This window comes from Stomoxys calcitrans, chromosome 3, assembly GCF_963082655.1.
Source record: "Stomoxys calcitrans chromosome 3, idStoCalc2.1, whole genome shotgun sequence".
Lineage (NCBI taxonomy): Eukaryota > Metazoa > Arthropoda > Insecta > Diptera > Muscidae > Stomoxys > Stomoxys calcitrans.
This window is the reverse complement of record NC_081554.1, coordinates 67,496,306-67,519,007: the sequence shown is the minus strand read 5'-3', so window position 1 is coordinate 67,519,007 and position 22,702 is coordinate 67,496,306. Positions and strand designations below refer to the sequence as shown.

General features: G+C 38.8%; 1 protein-coding gene across 3 annotated transcripts; it reads right to left on the bottom strand.

Annotated features, from left to right (window-relative positions):
• Window positions 1-710: 710 nt before the first annotated feature.
• Window positions 711-22,031, bottom strand: LOC106086195 (uncharacterized). 3 transcript variants are annotated; one of them, XM_059365865.1, is made up of 13 exons: window positions 21,878-22,031; window positions 21,300-21,393; window positions 18,922-19,070; window positions 15,932-16,146; window positions 11,183-11,257; window positions 11,042-11,116; window positions 10,892-10,984; window positions 10,665-10,832; window positions 5,586-5,663; window positions 5,305-5,523; window positions 4,943-5,245; window positions 4,569-4,737; window positions 711-1,514 (listed from the first exon to the last, which is right to left on the bottom strand). In XM_059365865.1, the coding sequence occupies exons 1-13, from the start codon at window positions 21,900-21,902 to the stop codon at window positions 1,060-1,062; spliced, it is 2,118 nt and encodes a 705-aa protein (XP_059221848.1). In that variant the 5' UTR covers window positions 21,903-22,031; the 3' UTR covers window positions 711-1,059. The 3 variants fall into 3 exon arrangements, with proteins under 3 accessions (XP_059221848.1, XP_059221849.1, XP_059221850.1); XM_059365866.1 differs by lacking the exon at window positions 21,878-22,031 and adding an exon at window positions 21,511-21,748; XM_059365867.1 differs by lacking the exons at window positions 21,300-21,393; window positions 21,878-22,031 and having other exon boundaries at window positions 15,932-16,162; window positions 18,922-19,003.
• Window positions 22,032-22,702: the final 671 nt, after the last annotated feature.

Below are 22,702 nucleotides of genomic sequence, written 5' to 3'. Positions count from 1 at the left end.
ATCCTTCGTGCCAAATTTCGAGAAAATCGGTTAACATTATTGCAGTATTACTGCAAATCGGACGAACATATATATGGGAGCTATATCCAAATCTGAACCGATTTTTTCCAATTTCAATAGACTTCGTCTCTAGGTCGTAAAAAATGGCTGTACCAAATTTGAAGACGAGCGGATGAAAACTACGACCGTTTTTTCGATTTCCCGTGCTCAGCTTGGTCCCGAGCGAGCCGGATAATCGAGGTTCAACTGTAGATGGAACTTTAGTATTGTCATCTGGAAGTTCATGCTGCATGAATGGTGCAAAGCTACAGGACAGAATGGGCCTGGGGGTCTACATTGATAACCCAGGGTCTGAGATCTGCTGCCGGCTGCCTGACCACAATACAGTCCAAGGAATGAGTGAGGTTGTATAGTGTTTACATGAGGAAGTCGACTTTGAACATCTTTATGGACAGAACTGGCCATCGGGGCTATTACAACCAACATGGTAAGGCCACGAAAATTCTTATAATGCAAGAAGGAGATAAACGCCTTCTTTAAAGATCGCACAAGTCGCCTCTAGTCTGTGATGTCCTGATGCCTTGTTGTTTTTCAGCTGACTATTCTGATTTTTTTTAGTAGGTCAATGCGTAGAATAATTCCCTTCTTCAGGGTTTGGAGAGTGGCCACAACTTACCTCTAATAATTTTCCCTCAATAAACGAAATTGCCTATGGTAATTAAAGACAGAATTTTATTTCATATACCGAGTTGTATGAAAAATACCCACACTCATAAAGGCGGATTTAAAAAGGTGGTCTCACGCGAACAGATTTTAACAGCCGGCCAGGTTTGACGGTAAAAAGATGTCAGATTTTTGTTTGCATTCTCTTTGTTGTCACCTTCTTTCTCGCATATTCTCTGCTCATGTACGCACACGTATACCCGCATGCACACACATTTCTTTGGGTGTGTGCACAAAACGTCGATCAGCTTGATGGTAAGGTGGCGGATTGCACCACATGATTTGTGGTTGTTGTACAAATGAGACCACCTTTAATTGTTTCGTCATGCACACTCATCAAGTTTTTAACTCCAATTCAACGTTTGAACGAGCGCGCACCTCGTCGATAAATGCATTAACCGTTGCATCTACGATATGAGAAGGTTTGTTAAAGAAGTATTGCTGTATGAACAACCACACGCCAAAAGAGTCCTCAGGAAAGCTTATATCAAAAAATAGAAAAAGTTTAAAACATAATATCAAAGCTTCTTTGTAATTATCACAGCCGAATCCAGTTGCGTCTAGGACAACGGAGTAATGGACATATATGTCATTTTGCCTGACAACAGCTATGTACGGCTTGCACTGTAACTCATGGTGCAAACAGTATTTCTTACGATTTAAGACAATGCTCTTTAAATCGGAAAAATTGTTAACCTCCACTGTGAACTGGCGCAGGGGATCTTCCACATAAGTGTTGTTGTTAATTAAAACGGCATGTAAAAGTTGTAGGATTCGTATGGCAAAATAGTCTGAAAACAGCAGGAGAAAGAAGAATGTGCATTAGCGTTATTCTTGTTTTGCTTAATTTTTTAATTATTATTAACTAGCTGATCCGGGCCCGCTCCGCTGCGCCTTCTTTTACTTTATATGGAAAAAAAGTTTCCTTGGAATATTTATTTTCGAAGATCTTTTAGTGAAATACCATGCTAACTTGACTAAGAGTTTAACAATGCCTTTATCTGGATCCCATATGATCTTTATTGGTCTACGAATTTAAGTTTGGATGTAAGGTGTACTCCATTCTTAAAATACTTCATTTCAGCCCGATATTCTCATGATTTATGATTTAGTTGTGTTTTCGGGGGAGAGATGGATACTTGGCCCTGAAAAAAATATCAGCATCGTGTTCTTCTCTCAAATATCATTTATTTGAACCCCATATTGCCATTGGCTTAAGAGGAGTTTACAGGATGAGGCGTCCCTCAAACACATGGTCCCAAAATTGGTTATCAAATTCGTTTTCTAATCTCAAATACCTTTCATTTGAGCCACTATTGGAAGGGTCGAAAAGTTTTTATCCTTTGGGGAGTGTTTTGGGGAAGGGGTGTTGCCTTAAATACATGGTCCTACATTTGTATATCAAATTCGTATTCTACTCGCAAATACCTTTATTTGAGCCCCATATTGCGATGGTCCCTAAAAAATTGCTGTTAGTGGGGTATTTTGGGAAAGGGGTAGACCCCCAGAAAATTGGTCCCGAAAATGGGTATCAATTCTTGCTTTACCCCCCAATACCTTTCATTTAAGCTCCACATTGACATGGTTGGTAAATATGCCCGATTAAGGGGTGTTTTGGGGATTGGGGTGGTCCCCCAAACACTAAGCCCGGAAAATATATCAGCAACGTGCTCTATTATCATATATCTATATATCAATTATTTGAACCCCATATTGCCATTGCCCTCAAAATTGGCAATGACAATATGTCCATTGTCCTATAAACTTTGCTCATGAATATTCCACTAAGGAACAGGGGCAAACTTCTCATATTAATGAGTGCAGTCCAATTCAAGTTTTAAGCTCAATGATAAGGGGCCTCCTTCTTATAGCCGAGTACGAATGGCGTGCCGCAGTGCGACAACTCTTTGGAGAGAAGTTTTACATGGCGTAGTACCTCACAAATGTTGCCAAGCATTAGGGGCGGGGAAAACCACCATTAAAATGTTTTTCTGATGGTCTCGCCAGGATACGAACCCAGGCGTGTGTTGGTAATCTGTGCGAAATTCAGCGCTGATTTTATGACAAAATATCACCGCCGATGGGTCAGTTCCTGCACCCAATAGCGACCACAATTTTCAAAAAAAAAACAATTTTGAGGTATATTCACCAATTTTACAGTAACAGAAGAATTTTGACAATTTTCGATTTTAAAAAAATGTGGAGGAAATATCCATTTCCGACCCTATAAATTATATATATTCTTGATCAGCGTAAAAATCTAAGACGATCTAGCCATGTCCGTCCGTCTGTCTGTTGAAATCACGCTACATTCTTTAAAAATAGAGATATTGAGCTAAAACTTTGCTCAGATTCTTTTTTTGACCATAAGCAGGTTGAGTTCGAAGATGGGCTATATCGGACTATATATTGGTATTGCCCCCATATAGACCAATCGGCCGATTTAGGGTCTCAGGCCCGTAAAAACCACATTTATTATCCGATTTCGCTGAAATTTAAGACGGTGAGTTGTGTTAGGCCCTTCGACATCCTTCGTCAATTTGGCTCAGATCGGTCCAGATTTGGATATAGCTGCCATATAGACCGATCCTTCGATTTAGGGTCTTAGTCCCATAAAAGTAGCATTTATTGTCTGATCTCCCCGAAATTTAGGACAGTGAGTTGTGTTAGGCCCCTCGACATCTTTCTACAATATGGAACATATCGGCCCAGATTTGGATATAGCTGTCATATAGATCGATCTCTCGATTTAAGGTCTTAGGCCGATAAAAGCCACATTTATTATCCGATTTTTCTGAAATTTGGGACAGTGAGTTGTGTTAGGCCCTTAGACATTCTTCGTCAATTTGGCCCAGATCGGTCCAGATTTGGATATAGCTGCCATATAAACCGATCTCTCTATTTAAGGTTTTGGGCCCATAAAAGGCGCATTTATTTTCCGATGTGACCGAAATTTGGGATAGTGAGTTGTGTTAGGCCCTTCGTTAGCCCTCTTCAATTTGGCCCAGATCGGTTCCGATTTGGATCTAGCTGTCATATAAACCGATCTCTCGATTTAAAGTCTTGGCCCCATAAAAGGCGCATTTATTTTCCGATTTCTCCAAAATTTGGGACAGTGAGTTGTGTTAGGCCCTTCAACATTCTTCTTCAATTTGGCTCTGATCGGTCCAGATTTGGATATAGCTGCCATATAGACCGATCTCTCGATTTAAGGTCTTGGGCCCATTAAAGGCGCATTTATAGTCCGATTTCGTCGAAATTTGGGTCAGTGAGTTGCGGTGAGTACTTCGACAACTTTCTGAAATTTTGCTCAGATCGGTCCAGATTTGGGTATAGCCGCCATATAGACCGATCTCTCGATTTAAGGTTTTGGGCCCATAAAAGGCGCATTTATTGTCTGATGTGGCCGAAATTTGTGACAGTTAGTTATGTTATGCACTTCGTTAGCCCTCTTCAATTTGTCATATAAAGCTGTCATGCAAAGCGATCTCTCGATTTAAAGTCTTGGCCCCATAAAAGGCACATTTATAATCCGATTTCGCTGAAATTTGACATAGTAACTTATAATAGGCTTTTTGACATCCTTGTAGTTTATGGTTCAGATAGGTCTATATTTGGATATGGCTACCAAAAAAAGAAGAATATTTTGTTCTAAAAAATTTAACAAGGACCAAATCGGTCCATATTTCGATAAAGCTTCTATGGGGGCATAAATTATGCATTTTTCACCGCATTACGACGAAAGGTGGTTTACATATATACCCGAGGTGGTGGGTATGCAAAGTTCTGCCCGGTCTTTTTACTTGTCTCTAATTTTTGTGGTAACAAATTCCACAGACGCCTACCTGTAGTTGTATTTAGTTCATTCAAAGCGCATATTTCATTAAACAATTTTTTCGGAGTTTCCTCATTTATACGATTCCAAAAGTGAATTTGAAAATTATTTAAAAAATCTTCCCATAACTGGTCATTAAATGTCAAATCTGGATAAAGTGTTGCTAGATCGGCATCAATCTGGAAGAAAAATAAAAAAAAAATTAGTTAAGTAACATAGTACAGTAGCCAATCTGGGGGGTGGGTATTTCCAAATCTGGACTGCGTAAGCCTATTTTGTACCAGTCGGTATTAATACCCGTTTTAGGAGGTCCATCAGATCAGATTTAACGGCAATTTTCCCCATTTTCTGCCCTTTTGCCCATTCAACTTTGAGTATACTTACAAAAATTGCATAATTCTGCTGCTTACAAAATGGATACTCATCAAAATATGCTTTCCAATTGCTAAAATATTCCGAACTCAACTGATAACGTCGATAGTGAAAAGTTTTATTCCATTTCTTAAGCAAAAAGCTCACATCGTCGATATTTTTCAACCCAGCACAAGTGGACTCCATTTTTAAACGATTGGATTTGGTATATTGTTTGAAGGAATTTCTTTTCTGCATACGCCTCTCATTCTGATAATGATTCCAGAGTTTGCCCTTTGGGGTAACACTTTTATTTTCTTGAGAAAAATACGTTTCCTAAAAATAAGTTAAAAATATACCAAAACCTAGTAAATTTGACATAATAATAAGTATACCAGATTCTCAGTGGGGAATAGTTCTACAATTTGCTGCGCCAGACTGCGACATTGTGTAACACACACAAATTCATTGTTTAACACAAAATGATCCACTATAACATGTACAAGGTCTGAACGTAAGGCTGATGTTAACATGCCAAAACTTTGATAGTATTTTAATATAAAATTTCCCGGTTTGTACATCAGGAGGATTTTCCGAACCTCCATTTCAATGCCCTTTAAAATAAAATTACAAATTAAATGCATGGCATTTTTCTTCTATATTTGTTTAAGCTTACCCATTTTCTTTTGTTGTAATGTGCAACTGCAGGTTCCAGTACTTCATTACCTATAATTTGACTGGATGGTTTGCTTTTCTGAAAAACAAAAGTAACTTGTGAGTAAGCTATTCTTGAAATAGGTTAGGTTAACAAGAGGGTTTGGTTATAAGCCCTCCCATGCCACCTAAACCAGTAATCTGCTTATTGTGCTCTTTAAGTTATAACAAGTAAAAGTGAGCTAAGATCGGCCCGGCCGAATCTTATATACCCTCCACCATGGGTCGCATTTGTTGAGTTTTTTTGACGGTATCTCTTTTTAGGCAAACAAAGGATAAAAGAAAATAATTGCTATGCTATTAGAGCTACATTATGTTATGGACCAATTCGGACCATAATTGAAACGAATGTTGGAGACCATAGCAGATGTCATTATGTAAAATTTCAGCTAATTCGAATAAAAACTGCGCCCTTCAGAGGTTTAAGAAGTAAAATATTTGACACATATGTTAAAAGTCATGGGAGAAGCCGCTGTTTATCAAATCAGGTTATGGACCGATTTGAACCATATTTGACACAGTTATTGGAAGTCATAACAAAGGTTAAGTTAGGTAAGGTTGAAAAGATTGTGCAGATTTTAATCCGCCCCATGCCACTATGGACATACACCTAAGCTAGTAATCGGCTTCTTGTGCGCTCTAAAAACTATAAAGTAGCCTCTAAAGAGAAAATTTTAAGTTAGGAATTCCGTGCTACTTACAAAATCCTTAATTGTTTTCAATACCACTCCCCTAAGTTGGTTCATGTCTGATATTGTGTCCCCACCTAAGTACCGGTATCTGTTGGACGCGAAAGCCGGACAATGACAAAGGAAATGCTCCAACATCTCATCATCTTCCCCGCATGCCCTACACATGCTATCACTTGCCGCACCAATTTTACATAAGTGAGCTCGTAGTCCTATGTGTCCCGTTATGATACCAATAGCTATACTGACCTCCTTCTTACTTCCTTTCAGTAATAGCCTCGTCTTCTCACGGTCTGGATCCCCCATAGGATTTTCGCCGTCCTACCGACCGATTCGCTGTTCCACAATGTTGCATGCGCATTCATCGCCCACTTCCTTATCTAACTACAACAACCATGACATGTACCGGATTGACCCGATGAATTCCTTCATCGGCAAGGGCTGCCTCCTCAGTGTACGACACACTGCTACTACAACAACAACTCCCTTAACTCGGACTGCGTCGACCCGAAAGGCTTCGGGTTAACCAAGTTTATTGACGGCAGTCCTCTGGTCTTCACCGCCAAATCGTCTGCCCTTTTATTTCCCCTTACTCCGTTATGGCCCGGCATTAATCTCCTTCTTACACTGCAAGACTGCAATTTTACTGTCGATAAAGATGTTCAGACTCGACGTCCTCGCGTTAGCACCACACCACTTCACGCATTCCGTGATCGCCCGGATCTCCGCCTGCAGGACCGTATTATGGTCAGACAGTCTAAAACAGATCTCAGTCCCTGGGTTCTCAATGTAAACTCCCAGGCCCACTCTGTCCTCATAACAAAACACGTCGTGCAAAATTTCAGCCAAATCGGATAAGAGTTAGGCCCTCTACAGGTTCAAGAAGTCAAGATTCAAGATCGGATTATATGGTAGCTATATCAGGTTATGGACCGATTTAAATCATGCTTTGCACAGTTGTTGGAAGTCATAATGAAATACGTCATGCAAAATTTCAGAAGAATGGGATAGGATTTGCGCCCTCTAGAGGCTAAAGAAGTCAAGGCCCAGATCGGTTTATATGAAAGCTGTATCAGATTATGGACCGATTTTAACTATACCTAGCATAGTTGTTGAAAATCATAACAAAACACGTCGTGCAAAATTTCAACCAAATCGGATAAGAATGGCGCCCTCTACAGGTTCAAGAAGTCACGATTCAAGATCGGATTATATGGTAGCTATATCATGTTATGGACCGATTTAAACCATGCTTTGCACAGTTGTTGGAAGTCATAACGAAACACGTCATGCTAAATTTCAGAAAAATGGGATAGGATTTGGGCCCTCTAGAATCTAAAGAAGTCAAGGCCCCAGATCGGTTTATATGGTAGCTATTTTGGGTTATGGACCGAATTTAACCATACCTAGCACAGTTGTTGAATATCATAACAAAACACCTCATGCAAAATTTCAGCCAAATCGGATAAGAATTGCGCCCTCTAGTGGCTCAAGAAGTCAAGATCCAAGATCGGTTTATATGGCAGCTATATTAGTTTATGTACCGATTTGCAACATACTTATCACAGTTGTTGGAAGTCATAACACAACAACTCATGCAAAATTTCAGCCAAATCAGATAAGAATTGCGTCCTCTAAAAGCTCAAAAAGTCAAGATCCCAGATCGGTTTATATAGCAGCTATACCAGGTTATGAACCTAGTTAGACCATACTTCGCACAGTTGTTGGAAGTCAGAACAAAATTCTTCTTGCAAATTTCAGTCAAATCGAACAAGAATTGCGCCCTCTAGAGGCTCAAGAAGCAAGACCCATGGCTCAGGATGTCGAGACGATCAAGAATATATATACTTTATACACTTATATATGTCTTAGACGAATATTTCGAGGTGTTACAAATGGAATGACTAGATTAGTATACCCCCATAAAAAATAAAGCTTTTATTCGCTTCAGAGCCTTTATCGGGATATCGGTCTGTATGGCAGCTATATCTAAATATAGTCCGAATCATATTTGGGACAGATGTCGGGAGAACTAAAACTACCCACTGTTTCAAATCTCAGCGAAATCGGGTAACAAATTGAGTTTTTAGGAGCTTCAAACCCTTTTTCGGCAGATCGGTCTATATGCAAGCTATATCTAAATATAGTCCGATCTGAACCACATTTGGGTCCTATTCCTATATCCTAAAACTATTCAATGTTTCAAATTTCAGCGAAATCGTTTAAAAAATAAAGCTTTTATTGGCTTCAGACCCTTTATCTGGAGATCGGTTTATATGGCAGCTACATCTAAATATAGTCCGATCTGAAGTATATTTGGGTCCTATGTTAGGAGGTGTAAAACTACTCAGTGTTACCGTAAATAATACCGTGTGATAACCGTAAAACTACTTACTGTTTAAAATTTCAGCGAAATCGGTTAAAAAATAAATCATTTATGGGCTTTAGACCCTTTATCGGGAGATCGGTCTATATGGCAGCTTTATCTAAATATAGTCCGATAAAAATCATATTTGGTTCCTATGCTAGGAAGCGTAAAACTACTCAGTGTTTCAAATTTCAGCGAAATCGGTTAAAAAATAAAGCTTTGATGGGCTTTAGACCCTTTATCTGGAGATCGGTCTATATGGCAATTATACCTAAATATAGTCCGATTTGATCCATATTTAAGTCAGATATTAGGAGGCTTAAGATAACCCACTGTTGCAAATTTCAGCGAAATGAGGTAGGAAATAAAACTTTTATGGGCTTCAGACCCTTTATCAGCAGATCGGTATACATGGCAGCTATATATAAATATGGTCCGATATGGAACATATTTGGGTCGGATGTCGGTAGACCTAAAACTACTCACTGTTTCAAATTTCAGCGAAATCGGATAAAAAAGGCATTTATGGGCATTTGACCCTTTATCGGAAAATCGGTCTATATAGCACCCATATCCAAATATGGTCTGATTTGGCCCGTTCAAGAACTTAACCAGCGTGCATCAAAAAGACGTGTCTGTGCCAAATTTCAGTTAAATATCTCAATTCTCGAAAGCCCGAGGGTGATTACAACAGACGGACGGTCAAACGAACGGTCGGACAGACACACGGACATCGTTAAATCGTCTTAGAATTTTACGACGATCCGAAATATATATACTTTGTAGGGTCGGAAATTGATATTTCGATGTGTTGCAAACGGAATGGCTAAATGAATATGCCCGGAATGACTAAATGAATATCCTACAGTGGTGGGTATAAAAAACAAGTAAAAGCATGCTAAGTTCGGCCGGGCCGAATCTTATATTCCCTCCACCATGGATCGCATTTGTGAAGTTCTTTTCCCGCCATCTCTTCTTAGGCAAAAAAAGGATGGAAGAAAAGATTTGCTCTGCTATTAGAGCGATATTAAGATATGGTCCAGTTCGGACCACAATTAAAATATATGTTGGAGACCTGTGTAAAATATCAGCTAATTCGAATAAGAATTACGTCCTTTGGGGTCTCAAGAAGTAAATAGAGAGATCGATTTATATGGAAGCTGTATCAGGCTATAGACCGATTCAGACCATAATAAACACGTATGTTGATGGTCATGAGATGATCCGTCGTACAAAATTTTAGGCAAATCGGATAATAATTGCGACCTCTAGAGGCTCAAGAAGTCAAGATCCCAGATCGGTCTATATGGCAGATATATCAGGTTATGAACCGATTTGAACCTAATTTTGCACAGTTATTGGAATTCATAGCAAAACAATTCGTGCAAAATTTCATTCCAATCGAATAAGAATTGCGCCCTCTAGAGGCTAAAGAAGTCAAGACTCAAGATCGGTTTATATAACAGCTATATCAGGTTATGAACCGATTTGAACCTTATTTAGCACAGTTGTTGGAAGTCATAGAAAAACACGTCGTGCAAAATTGCATTCCAATCGGATAAGAATTGCGCTCTCTAGAGGCTCAAGAAGTCAAGACCCAAGATCGGTATATATGGCTGCTATATCAAAACATAGACCGATATGGCCCATTTATTATCTCAACCGACCTACACTAATAGAAAGTATTTGTGCAAAAATTCAAGCGGCTAGCTTTACTCCTTCGAAAGTTAGCGTGCGTGACAGGCGGACAGACGGACGGACATGGCTAGATCGACATAAAATGTCACGACGATCAAGTATATATGTACTTTATGGGGTCTCAGATTAATATTTCGAGTAGTTACAAACAGAATGACGAAATTAGTATACCCCCATCCTATGGTGGAGGGTATAATAAACAGAAAACAGGCAACTTTTTTTATTTTGTTGGCCAGTGTTATAGGTGACAATTAAGTATCACTTGAAATTTTTTTGACATACATACCTTAGGGCATTGCTCTGGCATTTGTACCAAATTGGTGTCATTTATTTTCGAAGGACTCCCTGTCACACTAGTGTTGATGTTTTCCTCCCCTTCATTACGGAATTGATCCTCGATTCTGGCTGAATGGATTACAGTTGGAGAAGCAGTTTCTGTGCTAGTAATATTTAACTGAAAATTATGTATTTAATAAATAAATGTGGCTTTATATGAATAAAGGCGGTCTTTACCTTTTCGGCATTATCAATTGATGTTTTGTTCGCACTATCTGATATTGTTGGAACTTTGGATGGATCAGATAATTCATTTTCGTTTAAACCTAGCTAAACAAAACTAAGAATAGAGAGAAATGTATTTTATTAATTCATAACATGACTCACATTTTGATGTGTCCCTTCTAAACCATATTCCTTGAGAACTGTGCAAAGGCCTTTTTGTATAACATCCATGAGACGCTGCAAATACGTAGTTTATATGTATGTATTTGTTGTAAAATAATTGCAATCATAAGGAATACATACATTAGAGAAATTTAAAAAGTCCATCTTTTCAGGTACATGGAATGTGGTACTTTCTGTATCGTTGCTTGCATTATGCTAATGGAGAAAAAAAACGCACATTTTAGTTCAGCTTTCAGTAATTAAGGAAATGTTATTAAAGTACAGGGTAGCTAATAGAAAGTGTTACCAAATTCATACAGGTATATTTGTCAAACTATAAATAACAGCTATATGATATTTATTTGATTGACACCTCATTTTATAGTTTACAAGACACCAAAAGCATTTGCTACTTAGTTTATTTAAAAACAAGAAAAAGCGTGCTAAGTTCGGCCAGCCCAAATCTTGTATACCCTCCACCATTTGTCGAGTTATTTTCCCGGTATCTCTTTTTAGGCAAACAAATGATAAAGGAAAAGAATTCCTATGCTATGGGAGCTGTATCAAGTTTTGGCCCAATTCGGACCATAATTGAATTGAATGTTGGACACCATAGTAGAAATCTTTGTGTAAAATTTGTGCCAATTCGAAAAAGAATTGCGCCCTTCAGGGGCTCAATAACTAAAATAGAGAGATCCGTTTATATGGGAGCTGCATCAGGCTATAGATCGATACGAACCATATTGGACACATATGTTTAAGGTCATAAGAGAAGCCGTTGTACGAAATTTTAACCAAATCGTATAAGAATTGCGCCCTCTAGAGACTTAAGATGTCAAGATTCCCGATCGGTTTATATGGCAGCTATATCAGGTTATGTACCTATTTAGTAGTTGAAAGTCATAACAAAACACCTCATGCAAATTTGCAGCCAAATCGGTTAAGAATTGCGCCCTCTAGTGGCTCAAGAAGTCAAGATTGAAGATCGGTTTATATGGCAGCTATTTCGGGTTTTGGACCGATTTAGACCATACTTAGCACAGTTGTTGAAAGTCATAACTTAACACGTCGTGCAAAATTTAAGCCAAATCGGATAAGAATGGCGCCCTCTACAGGTTCAAGAAGTCAAGATTCAAGATCGGATTATATGGTAGCTATATCAGGTTATGGACCGATTTAAATCATGCTTTGCACAGTTGTTGGAAGTCATAATGAAATACGTCATGCAAAATTTCAGAAGAATGGGATAGGATTTGCGCCCTCTAGAGGCTAAAGAAGTCAAGGCCCAGATCGGTTTATATGAAAGCTGTATCAGATTATGGACCGATTTTAACTATACCTAGCATAGTTGTTGAAAATCATAACAAAACACGTCGTGCAAAATTTCAACCAAATCGGATAAGAATGGCGCCCTCTACAGGTTCAAGAAGTCACGATTCAAGATCGGATTATATGGTAGCTATATCATGTTATGGACCGATTTAAACCATGCTTTGCACAGTTGTTGGAAGTCATAACGAAACACGTCATGCTAAATTTCAGAAAAATGGGATAGGATTTGGGCCCTCTAGAATCTAAAGAAGTCAAGGCCCCAGATCGGTTTATATGGTAGCTATTTTGGGTTATGGACCGAATTTAACCATACCTAGCACAGTTGTTGAAAATCATAACAAAACACCTCATGCAAAATTTCAGCCAAATCGGATAAGAATTGCGCCCTCTAGTGGCTCAAGAAGTCAAGATTGAAGATCGGTTTATATGGCAGCTATTTCGGGTTTTGGACCGATTTAGACCATACTTAGCACAGTTGTTGAAAGTCATAACTTAACACGTCGTGCAAAATTTAAGCCAAATCGAATAAGCATTGCGCTCTCTAGATGCACAAGAATTCAAGACCCCAGATAGGTTTATATGACAGCTATATGGACCGATGACAACCATACTCTGCACAGTTGTTGGTTCCGTCAATCCAAAACTGTGCCGATGGCAGCAGCGCGTCGCACTCGACTTCAAGGTTCATCTCAGGTATCCGATCGTAAACCTCTCCCCTTCCTTCCAGGTTTCCTTTCGTCGCCTCTATTATACCGCGATGGTATGAGCTGCTCGCATCCTCAATTCATTCTCCCATCGCCTTGAGTCTCATAGCCGTAGTGGCTGCCTCACACTTAATCTGTATGTCAATGGGTCAGATATCTATAATAGTCTTCAGTGCCCTAGTGGTCCTCATCGCTCCGCCTATGCCAAGACAACATATTCTCTGAACCTGTTGTATGGTCTTTATGTTGCACTTTTTCTCCATAGCAGTCCACCAAACTACTGAGGCGTAAGTAAGTATTGGTCTAATCACGCTCCTGTAGAGCCAGTGAACTATCCTAGGATTCAGGCCCCATTTCGAGTCTACATAGTGCCCAACATCTGTGATCCTTCTCAGGACGCTCCTGAATGTGACACTTCCAATTCAGTTTCCTGTCCAAGATCACACCTAAGTATTGACCTTGTCAGATATCGAAATCGTCTTTTTGAGGAAACGTGGTGCGTTAAATTGGCCCACCTTCGTCTTCCTCGTGAACAGGAATATTTCAGTCTTCTCTGGATTAACATTGAGACCTCTGGGTGTAGCCCAGTCATATGCCATATGCAAGACCCTTTCGGCCCTTCTGCATAGCTCGTTCGGATCCTTGCCTTTTAGCAGTATTATAACATCGTCTGCGTAGCAGACGGGTTCAAATCCCGTGCCCTGTACCACTTTCTCCCTCATATTTATGCCATTGGACACACAATTTATCCACCTGTTCCTTAGGATATGGTTTATCCAGTCTTTAAGGACCGGGTCAACCCGGTACTGGTCGAGGGATTGGATCATTGTTAAAAGCCCCCTCGATGTCAATGCATACCGCCAGTGTGTACGTTTTAGCATCGAATGATACTTCTATTTTATGCACAACCTCATGCAGGGCAGTCTCCACCGACCTTCCCTTGACATAGGCATTCTGTTTGTAGTTGATCAGTTCGCTGGATGTCATACTCTTTATCATGGTGTCCACAATACGTTCCATGGTTTTGAGTAGAAAAGACGTAAGGCTTATGGGTCTGTAGGCCTTTTGAGGCTTTCGGAGTATATGAAAGTCCTAGGCACGCTGTGAAAATTTTGGCCAGACTAGGCGCCAGATAGTCTGCCTCTTTCTGTAGTAACGCCGGAAATATCCCATCAGGTCCGGATGACTTAAATGGTTTGAAGCTCCTCAAGGATTCCTTCACCATAAATTCCATAATTATAAACCTTCGATCAACGTCATTATTCCAACATTCCGGAGTCTCCATGAATCCCTTCGTATCCTGTGGAAAATGGGTTTTCATCAAAAGCCTCAACATGTCCTCCGTTGTCTCTGCTCTCACTCCCATATCGTCTACTAAAGTTTCAGTTTGGACATGGGTTTTTGAGAGAAACTTTTTTATCTTGGCGGCGTCATTAACGCTATCGACTTGTTCGCAGAAAGCTTCCAGGAGGCACGTTTTGCCGCTCTAGTAATCTTGTGACATGGTGATGGCCTACCGTTGAACCATCCAGATCGCTTTAAAAGGCCCAATAACTGACGAATGTTCACATCCGCTAAATCAGACAGGTTCTCGAAGAAATTATAACCTAAAGTGAAACTCCTTCTGACTTCTAGAGCAGGAACGCACACAGAAGGTGGTCCAAAGTCTCTTCTTCTTCGATGTCCTTACAGCTTCTGCAAAAGTCGTTGCTGGCAACCTTCAGTCTGTCAGTATGTTTTCCGATTAGACAGTGACCTGTCACGACGGATACAAGGACTGAGATTTCTGTTCTAGCCAATGACAGCAAAGCAGTAGACCTCTTCAAGTCTAGATTAGGCCACATAGTTTTGGAATGCTCACAGCCCCCTCTTTGTAAACGTCTATCATTCGTTGTCCTTCGGGCCTGGTCCTGAATACTTAGTTTACATGTCGATAAAGGCATACCCACAGATTCCAGTATCCCTGGAATGTATAGGGTAGTACCTAGTCACGCAAGCTCATCCGCTCTCTGGGATATCTTTGTGGCCCAGCACCCAGAAAGGGTGAATTTTGAACTGTTCATCCATCTCGTTGAGAGATTTGCGACAGTCGAGAGCGGTTTTTGTGTTCAGAAATACTTTCTCCAGGGATTTAATGGCTGCCTGCCTGTCTGAGAAGATATTTATGCCAATCGTCGTAATGACATTTTTTCTTAGCCGTTCCATCACTTCCTTAATTGCAAAGATCTCCGCTTGATACACACTGGTCGGGTAACCTTTTCAATATGACCAGTTCTAGATCTCTAGAGTACATCCCAAAGCCCACCTGGTCGTCTAGTTTGGAACCATCCGTATGGAAGCCTATGTATCTTCTAATACCAGGGATATCATAGTTTCACTCGGTTCTATCAGGAATAGTGATACAGTATTTTTTATCAAAAAGCGGCTTAGGTAGGGTGTAATCCACACTGCCTGGGACATCGGATATTGTATCAAGGATAACACAGTGTCCGTAGCGGCCACATGACCAATGAGAAAGTCCCCTTAACCTCACGGCAGTGGTAGCTAGCCACAATGTTCAGAGGCATAAAGGAGGTCATATAGAACAAAAGTGAATGGATTCTACACACATTTTTGTCTATTTAATCAAGAAATCAAAATCAACAAATAATAAATTCACTGGCCAGCCATAATAGGCACACATACAAATAGAAAGACTGCACAGCGCACTGCATAGTGCAAGTACATTGGAGCCTGCAGTGAATACTCATTAATATAGCTGTTAGTGATATTGATTAACCCACTCGTTGGAATTGGTAACACTTCGTGTTAGACTCCCTGTCACCAATGTCCCTATTTTACGATTTTAACGTACCTTTATTGAAAAAAGTTGAAATGTTTCACCATGCCATGATTTATTCTCAATTTCCAATGATATTCCGTGATCATAGGTACTCCTTCTTTTCCGTAACTGCCATTCCGAAAGTCGAGCCTCAAAGATTATTTTTAAATGTAATTTTGTTCCGTTAAATAGTTCATCTATATGTCTCCATTTCATGAATTTAAGTGCTTCCGCTGTGATGCATTTTGCTATAAAGACAACAAGCTAAATATTTTTAATAAAAAATCGCCAGCTGATGGCCTTAAATGCCAATGCTATAAGCATAAAAAATAAATAAATTATAAAATGATTTCAAAATATACACTCAGAGAAATTTTTTAGTAAAAAAAAAAAAATATTGATGAAACGACAAAAATTTGCTGAAAATGGGACAGCAGTAAATTTTTGCTAAAACAGCAAACATTATGAGCTGTTTTAAGAAGGTGAAAAATTGACTGTAGCCTAAAAATGCCTTAAATACCTAAACAATTTCTATATATTTTATAAGGTAATATCTATTGTATATATTATATATTTTTTCCAATATTTTAAAATTTGAACAGCTTTTTACGATTTCAAATAACAGCAGACAAAAATCTACTAAATTCATATTTATTCATTTATGTATGCATGCATTTATGGTGGAAGAAATGTACAGATAATATATTGGGTTGCCCAAAAAGTAATTGCGGATTTTTTAAAAGAAAGTAAATCCATTTTTAATAAAACTTAGAATGAACTTTAATCAAATATACTTTTTTTACCCTTTTTTTCTAAAGCAAGCTAAAAGTAACAGCTGATAACTGACAGAAGAAAGAATGCAATTACAGAGTCACAAGCTGTGAAAAAATTTGTCAACGCCGACTATATGAAAAATCCGCAATTACTTTTTGGGCAACCAAATAGTAAACAAGTAAAAAGGAATTAGGCCGGGCCGAACTTTGGATACCCACCACCACGGGTATATATGTAAACCCCCTTTCGCCACAATCCGGTGAAAATTGGATAACTTTCAAATTTCAAAAAAATCGGGTAATAAATAAAGCTTTTATGAGATTTAGGCTCTTAATCGGCACATCGCTCTATGTGACTGCTATATGTCCGATGTCGCCGAAATTTGGGACAGTGAGTTGTGAAAGGCCCTTCGACAAACTTCTTCACTTTGGACCAGCTCGATCCAGATGTGAATATAGTAGCTGCCATATAGACCGATCTCTCGATTTAAGGTATTGGGACCATAAAAGACGCATTTATTGTCTGATTTCACCAAAATTGTGGACATTGACTTATGTTAGGCTTTTCGACGTCCGTGTCCTATATGCTTCAGATCGGTCTATATTTGGATATAGCTACCAAAAAGACCAATTTTTTGCTCTTCAAAATTGAACAATGAGTTGTACTTATTATACCACTCAATGTCCGTGCCGAATTTGGGCCAAAACGGACCATATTTCTATATAGTTGCTATAGGGGCATAAACTAGGCTTTTTTTCACCGGACAATGACGAAAGATGGTTTACATATATACCCGAGGTGGTGGGTATCCAGCGCCTTTTTACTTGTTCAAATACAAATGAGCTATATCAAGTTTTGGACCGATATGGTACCGTACTTGCCATGGCTGTTAGGAGTCATAATTAAAGTCATAATTAAACTGGGAAATCGGTTTATATGGCATCTATATCAGGCTACATATCGATTAAGACCATACTTGGAACAGTTGTTGGAAGTCACACCAGAACAACATATGCAAAATTTCAACCATATTGGATATGAATTGCGCGCTCTAGAAGCCCAAGAAGTGTAGTCGGGAGATCGATTTATATGGTGGCTATATCAGGATATGGACTGATTTACACCATACTTGACACAGTTGTTGTAGGTCAAAATAAAACACTTTTGGCCAGATCGGATTAGAATTGCGCTCTTTAGAATCTCAAGAAGTCAGTACCAAAGATCGATTTATTTAGCAGCTATATGAGGTTATCAACCGATTTAGACCATATTTGTAACAGTTGTTGGAAGTGATATCAAAACACCAGGTTAAAAATTTCAGCCAAATCGGATATGAATTGAGCCCTCTGAAAGCTCAAGAAGTCAAGACCCAAGCTCGATTTATGTGGCAAATGCAAATTTTGCCCATGAACATTCCGCTAAGGAACAGGCTCAAACTTCTCATATATCAATGAGTGCAGTCCGATTCAAGTTTAAGCCCAATGATAAGCGGTCTCCTTTTATAGCCGAGTCCGAACGGCGACCCGCAGTGCGACACCTCTTTGGAGAGAAGTTTTACATGAAATAGTACCTCACCGCTGATAATTTTTTCTGATAGTCTCGCCAGGATACGAACACAGGCGTTCAGAGTCATAGGCGGACATGCTTACCTCTGCGCTACGGTGGCCTCCCCGATTTATATGGCAGCTATATCAAAACATGGACCGATTTGGCCTATTTACAATCCCAAACTACCTATACTAATAAGAAGTATATGTTCAAAATTTCAAACGCCTCGATATACTCCTTTACAGCGCACAACAAGCCGATTACTGGCTTAGGTGCATGTCCATAGTGGCATGGGGCGGAGTAATATCTGCATCCTCTTTTCAACCTAACCTAACCTAGCTATACTCCTTCGAAAGTAAGCGTGCTTTCGACAGACGGACGGACATGGCTAGATCGACTTAAAATGTCATGACGATCAAGAATATATATACTTTATGGAGTCCTAGATGCATATTTCGAGGTGTTACAAACGGAACGATGAAATTAGTATACCATTAGTATAGTATTGTTTGCTAAAGGCCAAGTATCAAAAATGTTTTAGAGCTATAGCTCACTCTCAACAATAACAGATATTAATCTTAGCAAACGGACATTGTACAAAAATTTTTACCAATATAAAAATTAAAGTTCTATTTTTGAAATGCCCATTGGATCCTTTTTCGAGTGTATATAACTGTACTTGAATAAATATCGATACTTACACTTCATAAACTCATACAATTCGTCATAGAGATTCAGTTCTTTTAGAGCTTGTGCTAATAGATGATCTTCCTTCAAAGAATGATGATTGAACAAAGAGGTTTCATCTTGTCCATTTTGTATATGAGGTACAGAATCGGGCTTTTTGTCACTAAAGAAATAAAAACATTTTTATTTATTTTGTTTTAATTTTATTTGAATAAATATATATAAAGGTTATGATATATAAATGTTATGTTCTAGTGAGAAAAGAGAAGCTATAAAGCTCTTAGAACACATAGTTTGGCATTTTGGTTGGAAACTAGTCACTAAGGTGGCGTATGACAATCAATCATACGCAACCATGTCGAATATATAAATTATATAGAAATTACTTTAAATGATCCTGTATCAAAGGTTTTAGCTCTACCATGCAAATTTATTTTCGACAAATAAAGAACTTTTAGTAAACTACCATGCTACGAAAAAAAGTATATGTATATCGCTTGCCTAATAGCATAACAATATAAATGCCTTTATCTGAATCCATATTATCTTTATTGGTCTATGAATTCAGGGTCATTTAAGTTAGGATGTTAGTTGTACTCCATTCTTAAAACACTTTATTTGATTCCGATATTCCCATGGCGATTTTAGAATTTCCCAAATACTTCTCATTTGAGCCCCATATTGTCATGATCGATAAATATTTATGTCCAATTTTCCCCCAGACTCTTAGCCTTGAAAAAATATAAACATCGTGCTCTACTTTCAAATACCGTTTATTTAAACCCCATATTGCCATTTGTTTAAGGAGAGTTTATGGAATGAGGCGTCCCCAAATACTTGGCCCTAAAATTTGTTATCAAATTCGATTTTGAATCACATATTGCCATGGTCGGTAAATTTGTACTCCTTGGGACGTGTTATGGGGAAAGGGCGGTGCCCCGAATACATGGTCCCACATTTGGATATCAGTAACTCCCAAATATCTTTATTTGAGCCCCATATTACGATGGTCAGCAAATAATTGCTGTTTGTAGGGTGCTTTGGGAAAGGGGTAGATGCCCAGCAAATCTGTCCCGAAAGTGGGTATCAATTCCGTGCTCTACTCCCCAATACCTTTCATTTGAGCCCCACATTGGCATGGTCTGTAAATATGCCCGATTGAGGGGTGTTTTGGGGAGTGGGGTGGTCCCCCAAGCACTTAGTCCTGAAAATATATCAGCATTGTGCTCTACTTCCAAATATCATTCATTTGAACCCCAAATTGCCATTGGCTTCAAAATTGGATATCAAATTAGTTTTCTAATCTCAAACACCTTTCATTTAAACCCCTTATTGCAAAAGTAAGGGTATGAACCCTAAAAACTATCAATATCGAGCTCCACTCCAAATTGTCATGGTGAGCAAATATGTTCTATTTGTGTGTTGTTGTGAGGGTGGGACGACAGTTAGTCCCGAATGTTCATATCAGATTTGTGCTTTACTCCCAATGACCTTTCATTTGAGCCTCATATTTCCATAGTCGAAAAACATGACCGGTTTGTGGGATGTTTTGAGGGATGGGATGAGGATGCTACTCAGTGACGCCCCATTTTGCCATGGTCAGTAAACAAGTCCTATTTGGGGGGTGTTTTGGGAAAGGAGAGAACTCCCAGAACCGTGGTCCCACATTTAGAAATCAGAATCGAATTCTACTCGCAAATACCTTTCATTTGAGTCCCATATTGCTATGGTCAGTAAATATGCCCGATTTAGGGGTGTTTTGGGGGTTGGGATGACCCCCCCCACCCCCCCCCCCCCTTTACACCTGATCCCACAATTGGATATCAGATACGTTTTCCTATCCTAAATACCTTTCATTTGAGTCCTATATTGTCGTGATTGGTCTAAATATATATTTGGTAGGTTTTGGGGGTGGGGCGGCCCTCTAGGTACCCCATCCGAAATTTAGATACCAAATTTTTGTTTTTAGATTACTATTTATAAGACGGCACACAAAATTTCGCTTAAATCCGCACCACCCATCTCCGAGAGCTGGCGTTTTTGGAAATTAGGGTAAGGGGGAGGGTCCGCCCCCTTCATCTGTGAAAATTTCAAGAAAATCGGTTCAGCCGTTTTTGAGTCTATACGGAACAGACAAACAAACAAAAATTCATTTTTATATGCAAGATAGGGACGGAAGCGGATATTTCGTTGTGTTGCAAACGGAATGACAAAATTAATATACCTTCGGTGGTGGGTATAAAAAATGCAATTTCCAAAACATCTCAACTAGTGTAAATGGTTGCGATGTTTTTCAAAACAACATAAGCAAAACTAGTCAATGTAGACATAGCATAGTGGGAGTTTTGGAATTATTTTTAAAAGAATGATAATAAAGAATAAAACGACATACCTTGCATTAAGAATATATTTAGATTTTAAGTTTTCGTCATTTTTCATAGCCTTATTTTTGACTTCATTAAATGTTTCGGCACACTCTCGAGAAACTGAAAAAGAAAAAAAGGTTCGCTATTTATAACATTAAAAAACAAATCCACTCATTTATGCGCAGTTAGAAACAATTGAAATCTAACAGCCAACATATCTTCAAAAAGACATCTTACATCAACGGAATGGATAATTTTTTCCAGATGCCTGATGTTTTGAAACAGTAGGGCAGACAGTAAGAGTTTTCACATTAACGTATCTGTATACCGCTTAATAGATATAGCTCCATATAAATAGTCGCCCCTCAATGACTTATTGAGCTTCTTGATGCCTTATTCTTTGAGCGATTTTTTTTCATCTAAACAGCCCACATAAAAACTAAAATAATTTGCGAGCTATTTTATTCCAGCCTTTTTCTAAAGTCTTGCATATCCAGTTTACACAGCAACAGCATTGAGTGCCAGAACCAGTTATTCGGCTTAAAAGTGTGCAATGTACAAACAAATTCACTCATGCATAAAACTACTTCACCTTTGATTTTACCTTTTGTCTCACTTGTATTAGCCATGTTTTCCAGGAGCGTCGATTTGTTCAATTATAAAAAATCATGCATGTGTTTTACTTTTCCATCATCATTGGTAGCTTTCATTTTATTAAATAAATAAAATACCTTTTGTTTGTTGTTTATTAAACGATGGGAAACGGATCACTGAGGAAAACAACCACCCCTAATCCGGCTTAAGCAAAAAAAAAGTTGCCAACTCTGAGTTATTGCAAGCGATATGTACCAAAATAATGGCGTGGTGCGATGACATATGTTTAAGCAGGGTATTCTGTTTAGATTGCGGAAGAGTTGCGCAAAACTTAAAACATATGTTATGTCAAGATAATTCGATATTGGTAAAAGCAAGATATATTCATATATGCGGTTGTTAACGGTACACTACCTGGTAATTATGTCATGGTTAAGAACCATAGCATACACCAGGATTCACTGAATATGGATAAGCCAGGCGATCAGGAGGCATACAATATTTCTATTGTTTGGCAGTACTTGGTATTGAGAATATGAACTTGTTCTCTTTTTACATTTATTCTTTGTTTACGTTTACTTCTATATGATGACATTTGGCAGATTTGACATCCTTAATGATCTTCGTGGGGCCTATCCACATTATGTTTTCGCACGTGATCTAACCTTCTATTAGTGAATCCTTAGCACACACAAGCAAAGAAAAATTGCGCAAACTAGTAACATACATAAAATCAAATTTTGACCGATATTGCACTTGATTTTTTGGCCAACTGCTCCTGCCTGTCAAATTTGTCTTACTGCGGCTAGGCTCTACATATTTCCGCTATCTTTTG

Excerpts from the sequence above, each read along its gene's own strand:
- LOC106086195 (XM_059365865.1), bottom strand. The coding sequence starts at position 21,902 with ATGGCTAATACAAGTGAGACAAAAG. Across the intron at positions 10,985-11,041 it reads TAGAAGGGACACATCAAAAT|CTAGGTTTAAACGAAAATGA; the intron begins GTGAGTCATGTT and ends AGTTTTGTTTAG. Across the intron at positions 5,524-5,585 it reads ATTACAACAAAAGAAAATGG|GGCATTGAAATGGAGGTTCG; the intron begins GTAAGCTTAAAC and ends TTTATTTTAAAG.